This window comes from Hyla sarda, chromosome 7 (genome assembly GCF_029499605.1).
Source record: "Hyla sarda isolate aHylSar1 chromosome 7, aHylSar1.hap1, whole genome shotgun sequence".
NCBI lineage: Eukaryota > Metazoa > Chordata > Amphibia > Anura > Hylidae > Hyla > Hyla sarda.
The window spans coordinates 201399985-201405984 of record NC_079195.1 but is presented as its reverse complement, the minus strand read 5'-3'; the positions used below and the strand labels follow the sequence as shown (position 1 = coordinate 201405984).

Here is a 6000-nt window from a genome sequence, read left to right as displayed (position 1 = left end):
TTCTATTTTTCTGTATAGTAATAATATAGGCAACCGGAAGTCAAATTTTAATAACCGTTTCATTATTGCAAGCAGCAATGGAAAGTATGTAGCAGTATAGGTCATAGGTCCTTACAACCACACTCGAATGATTCTCAATAATATTATTCAACCGACACCTGGACCGACAGATATAGTGCGGAACATGTCACGTATAATGATTACTTTTTAGACTGTAAGAACTGTAAGACTGTAAGAACATCTAAAAAGGTTGTACAACATTAGATTTACATGGCTGCTTTCTTTCAAAGATAGTGCCAGGTCTATGGGTTGTCATGTATTGCAGCAGCTCAGCTCTATTAATCCCTAGATGACACGGGCCGTACATGTACATCGTGGTTGCGGTCAGGTTATATGAAGGACGCTCACAAGCTGAGGACGCCTTATACTCGGTAAGTATTGGCTGCTATCACTGTAAATTTTGGGCATGGGCAACATTGCAGATGCCTGGCATTAATCCTTTAGATGCCACAATCAAAGTTGACTGTGGGATCTAAAAAGTAAAAAAAAGTGTGTTGCCGGTTAATGGATCACATGATCTTGACCAGCTGACAAGACAACCAAAGAGTCCATATCCTAAGCGCTGATTTTTTTGGTCTCTTAACATATCAGGATATATTTATAAATTATATTTATAAAAAGTGATCAAAAAGTTCCATGCACACAAAAATGGTACCGATAAAAACTACAGATCAAGGTGCAAAAAAAATATGGAAAAATAAAAGTGTAATAGGGTCAGAAAAAAACTATTTTGAGCATACTCATTTTCTTTCAAAAAGTTCTAATTTTTAAAAGTAGTAAAATAAAAAAAACTATATATATATATATATATATATATATATTTTTTTTTTATTGCATTGCTTTTTTTAAAATTTTGCCCCTCAAATTAATTTTATTGGCTTTGCTGTAGTTGTTGTAGTAAAGTGAGTGATGTCACTATAAACAAGCTTTCATATGGCCCTGTAGGTGTAAAATAAACGTATGGGTATTATTAGGTGAGGAGGAAAAATAGAAAACGCGATAATGTAAACTTGTTGCGTCTTTATAGGGTAAAAGGGGTACTCCGCCCCTAGACATCATATCCCCTATCCCCACGATCTCGCTGCTGAACCTGGCGTTTGTTTAGAGCTTTGGTTGCAGCGCCGGAGGCTCGTGATGTCACGGCCTCGCACCCTCAATGCAAGTCTATGGGAGGGAGCGTGACGGCCGTCACGCCCCCTCCCATAGACTTGCATTGAGGGTGCGAGGCCGTGACATCACAAGGGTGGCGTGGCCGTGACATCCCAAGCCTCCGTCACCAGTCATCCAACACGGAGCAAAGTTTGCTCTAAGCACCGGATGTCTGGGGTGCCGCAACCGAGATCGCGGCGGGGACCCCCGCGATCAGACATCTTATCCCCTATCCTTTGGAGAACCCCTTTAAAGTACCCCTTCAAAGCTGAGCTGCAATACAACCAACACTTGTGGACCTGTGTGGCATTATTTTTGGAAGATTTTTCTAATCCTGTCCGAACCCATTAAATGTGGTCTTCACCTGAGGCATCTAGTTACATCAGCCTGATCATCACCTTAGATAAACGTAATTTAAATCCTATAGAGTTCATATTAAAATAGATCAAATGACCCTAAAACAAACAAGACACAATAAAGTTGAATGTTATTTCAAGCAGAGGATTGTAGGCACAAGTTTTGTTTCTACTTTACAAACACAAATATATAACATTTTATAAAATTTTCTTTACCAAATGAGGTTAGTCATGTAAACTTCCTTATCTTTATATATTTGCACTGTTGATTATGCAGCGTAACTATGGTGGCAACTGGATGGTAATGTATATAATGGAAAACTGTCCCCAACATATGTCCTGCACACCTGCAACAGTAAGATCGTTCCGAGTTGGCAGTCAGGTTAATGTGAGTTTATAATAAAGACCTTCGGATAAAGAACCGGGTATTTTGCCGTGCCCTCCTTTTCTGGTTATAGTGGTCATACTAAGTGATGTGTCAAACATCATTCTCATTCCATTGTCATCTCCAGGCGCACATTGATGTAGAACCTGCTCTGTTCCTGAGGAGACCATAACCTGCAGTTACACATTAGTCTCGAGTTCGCTGATCTCTATCGTACAGTGATCTTTTTCTGTGCATTTATCGGAGGGTTCTGGAGCTTCAGGTTCAGGATCCACTTGAACTTGGTGAAATTCTTGTGCTGTGTGTGAAAGGTGAGGGGCACTGCGGCTCTTCACACATCCATTCCGCTGATACGCCATGATCTGGTGGATACTTATTGGCTTGGTTTCACAAATGAGAGGAACCTGAATGACATAAATAACAATAACTAAAATGATTAAAACAGTGAAGTCAACAGGCACGTGAGCAATTGGCTACAATGTGTCAACCAATGGCCACATGATTTTACCATTGTTACTCAACATGTAACCTCACCCTAAGATGTGTAATTAAGGATATGGACATATCCTAAATGACATAGAAGATGAGTAATTGAATGACGTACAATGGTAGTCAATCCGCCATGTTTTGCTGGTGCAAATGTGACCCTTGACTTCAACAGAAGGCCCCATATTACATTCAGAAAGGGATGGGTCAAGAGTCTGGCATTCACACACATACACACACACACTTATATATATATATATATACAGAATACAAATGATTTTTCAAGATGGGAAAGATACCACAGTGCCTGGTATATATGGCTAGACAGACAAACCAATCGGCTGACATAGGGCTCTTGGAGAAATGGCCCAGCCGTGGTTGGTCCCATTACTTTTACTACTGTAAGAAATTGTGAAGGACTCCTCTCTCTGAGGAGCTGAATAGTCAGCAAATAAAAGAGACGGGGGTATTGCCAAAGCATTGAAAGCATGGGAGAAACCAAAATAGGAGGTCCATTTTGATTTTAGCTTTGGGACCCACTTTTCCCTATGTGTGGAGAATTCATCCTAGAGAAGAACCATACGAATTTGCTTCCCTCCCCTGGGTGGCACACATCTGGCCCATGAAGGTCACAGGCAGCCCTGGGCATTAATGGTATAAAAGTTAGCATGTAGTCACAGAGGATAGGTTGGGAGCATAACATGATCCATTCCAAACCTACTGTACAGTAGGGCAATGTGGTTTGCAAGTGCTGGTATGAGAATGCCCTACGTAACTTAATAAAGGGGTTGCATAGAACTAGAAAAACATGGCTGCTTCCTTGAAGAAACAGTGCCACTCCTGCCAATGGGCTCCACTGAAGTCAATTAGGCTGAGCTGCAAAACATACAACCCGCAGGTGTGGCAATATTTTTGGAAGAAAGCAACCAAGTTTTTTTTTAAGCCCACAAACTGCATAAATAGTAATTCAATAAATAACATGGCTAAAAGGGTATATTTACATGTGGAGAATCTGATAACTTAAAATTAATTCCGTTCATCTGAATGGGGTTGTGTTACGCCGAGCGCTCCGGGTCCCCGCTCCTCCCCGGAGCGCTCGCTACACTCTCTCCGCTGCAGCGCTCCGGTCAGATCCACTGACCCGGGGCGCTGCGATTCTGCTGCCAGCCGGGATGCGATTCGCGATGCGGGTAGCGCCCGCTCGCGATGCGCACCCCGGCTCCCGTACCTGACTCGCTCTCCCTCGGTCCTGTCCCGGCGCGCGCGGCCCCGCTCCCTAGGGCGCGCGCGCGCCGGGTCTTTGCGATTTAAAGGGCCACTGCGCCGCTGATTGGCGCAGTGATTCCAATTAGTGTCTTCACCTGTGCACTTCCCTATATCACCTCACTTCCCCTGCACTTCCCTGCCGGATCTTGTTGCCATTGTGCCAGTGAAAGCGTTCCTTGTATGTTCCTAGCCTGTGTTCCAGACCTCCTGCCGTTGCCCCTGACTACGATCCTTGCTGCCTGCCCCGACCTTCTGCTACGTCCGACCTTGCTTCTGTCTACTCCCTTGTACCGCGCCTATCTTCAGCAGCCAGAGAGGTTGAGCCGTTGCTAGTGGATACGACCTGGTCACTACCGCCGCAGCAAGACCATCCCGCTTTGCGGCGGGCTCTGGTGAAAACCAGTAGTGACTTAGAACCGATCCACTAGCACGGTCCACGCCAATCCCTCTCTGGCACAGAGGATCCACTACCCGCCAGCCGGCATCGTGACAGTAGATCCGGCCATGGATCCCGCTGAAGTTCCTCTGCCAGTTGTCGCTGACCTCACCACGGTGGTCGCCCAGCAGTCACAACAGATAGCGCAACAAGGCCAACAGCTGTCTCAACTGACCGTTATGCTACAACAGTTACTACCACAGCTTCAGCAGTCATCTCCTCCGCCAGCTCCTGCACCTCCTCCGCAGCGAGTGGCCGCTCCTGGGCTACGCCTATCCTTGCCGGATAAATTTGATGGGGACTCTAAGTTTTGCCGTGGCTTTCTTTCCCAATGTTCCCTGCATCTGGAGATGATGTCGGACCTGTTTCCCACTGAAAGGTCTAAGGTGGCTTTCGTAGTCAGCCTTCTGTCCGGAAAAGCCCTGTCATGGGCCACACCGCTCTGGGACCGCAATGACCCTGTCACTGCCTCTGTACACTCCTTCTTCTCGGAAGTCCGAAGTGTCTTTGAGGAACCTGCCCGAGCCTCTTCTGCTGAGACTGCCCTGTTGAACCTGGTCCAGGGTAATTCTTCCGTTGGCGAGTACGCCGTACAATTCCGTACTCTTGCTTCAGAATTGTCCTGGAATAATGAGGCCCTCTGCGCGACCTTTAAAAAAGGCCTATCCAGCAACATTAAAGATGTTCTGGCCGCACGAGAAATTCCTGCTAATCTACATGAACTTATTCACCTAGCCACTCGCATTGACATGCGTTTTTCCGAAAGGCGTCAGGAGCTCCGCCAAGATATGGACTCTGTTCGCACGAGGCGTTTCTTCTCCTCGGCTCCCCTCTCCTCTGGTCCCCTGCAATCTGTTCCTGTGCCTCCCGCCGTGGAGGCTATGCAGGTCGACCGGTCTCGCCTGACACCTCAAGAGAGGACACGACGCCGCATGGAGAACCTCTGCCTGTACTGTGCTAGTACCGAACACTTCCTGAGGGATTGTCCTATCCGTCCTCCCCGCCTGGAAAGACGTCCGCTGACTCCGCACAAAGGAGAGACAGTCCTTGATGTCTACTCTGCTTCTCCACGTCTTACTGTGCCTGTGCGGATGTCTGCCTCTGCCTTCTCCTTCTCTACCGTGGCCTTCTTGGACTCTGGATCTGCAGGAAATTTTATTTTGGCCTCTCTCGTCAACAGGTTCAACATCCCAGTGACCAGTCTCGCCAGACCCCTTTACATCAATTGTGTAAACAATGAAAGATTGGACTGTACCATACGCTTCCGCACGGAGCCCCTTCTAATGAGCATCGGATCTCATCACGAGAGGATTGAACTTTTGGTCCTCCCCAATTGCACCTCGGAAATTCTCCTTGGACTTCCCTGGCTTCAACTTCATTCCCCAACCCTGGATTGGTCCACTGGGGAGATCAAGAGTTGGGGGCCCTCTTGTTCCAAGGACTGTCTAAGACCGGTTCCCAGTAACCCTTGCCGTGACTCTGTGGTTCCCTCAGTAACCGGTCTCCCTAAGGCCTATATGGACTTCGCGGATGTTTTCTGCAAAAAACAAGCTGAGACTCTACCTCCTCACAGGCCTTATGATTGCCCTATCGACCTCCTCCCGGGTACTACTCCACCCCGGGGCAGAATTTATCCTCTCTCTGCCCCAGAGACTCTTGCCATGTCTGAGTATGTCCAGGAAAATTTAAAAAAAGGCTTTATCCGTAAATCCTCCTCTCCTGCCGGAGCTGGATTTTTCTTTGTGTCCAAAAAAGATGGCTCCCTACGTCCTTGCATTGACTACCGCGGTCTTAATAAAATCACGGTTAAGAACCGCTACCCCCTACCCCTCATCTCTGAACTCTTTGATCGCCTCCAAGGT

At 46.9% G+C, this 6000-nt stretch overlaps 1 protein-coding gene across 4 annotated transcripts in view; it reads right to left on the bottom strand.

Moving 5' to 3' along the window:
• Positions 1-1216: 1216 nt before the first annotated feature.
• The window catches only part of SLC1A7 (solute carrier family 1 member 7), a 115003-nt gene continuing 110219 nt past the window's right edge, over positions 1217-6000 (bottom strand). For all 4 annotated transcript variants that reach the window (XM_056532200.1, XM_056532198.1, XM_056532201.1 and 1 more), the window contains one exon: positions 1217-2354. In XM_056532200.1, the coding sequence (XP_056388175.1) occupies positions 2130-2354 (225 nt within the window). In that variant the 3' untranslated portion in view covers positions 1217-2129. The remainder of the gene's footprint in view (positions 2355-6000) is intronic.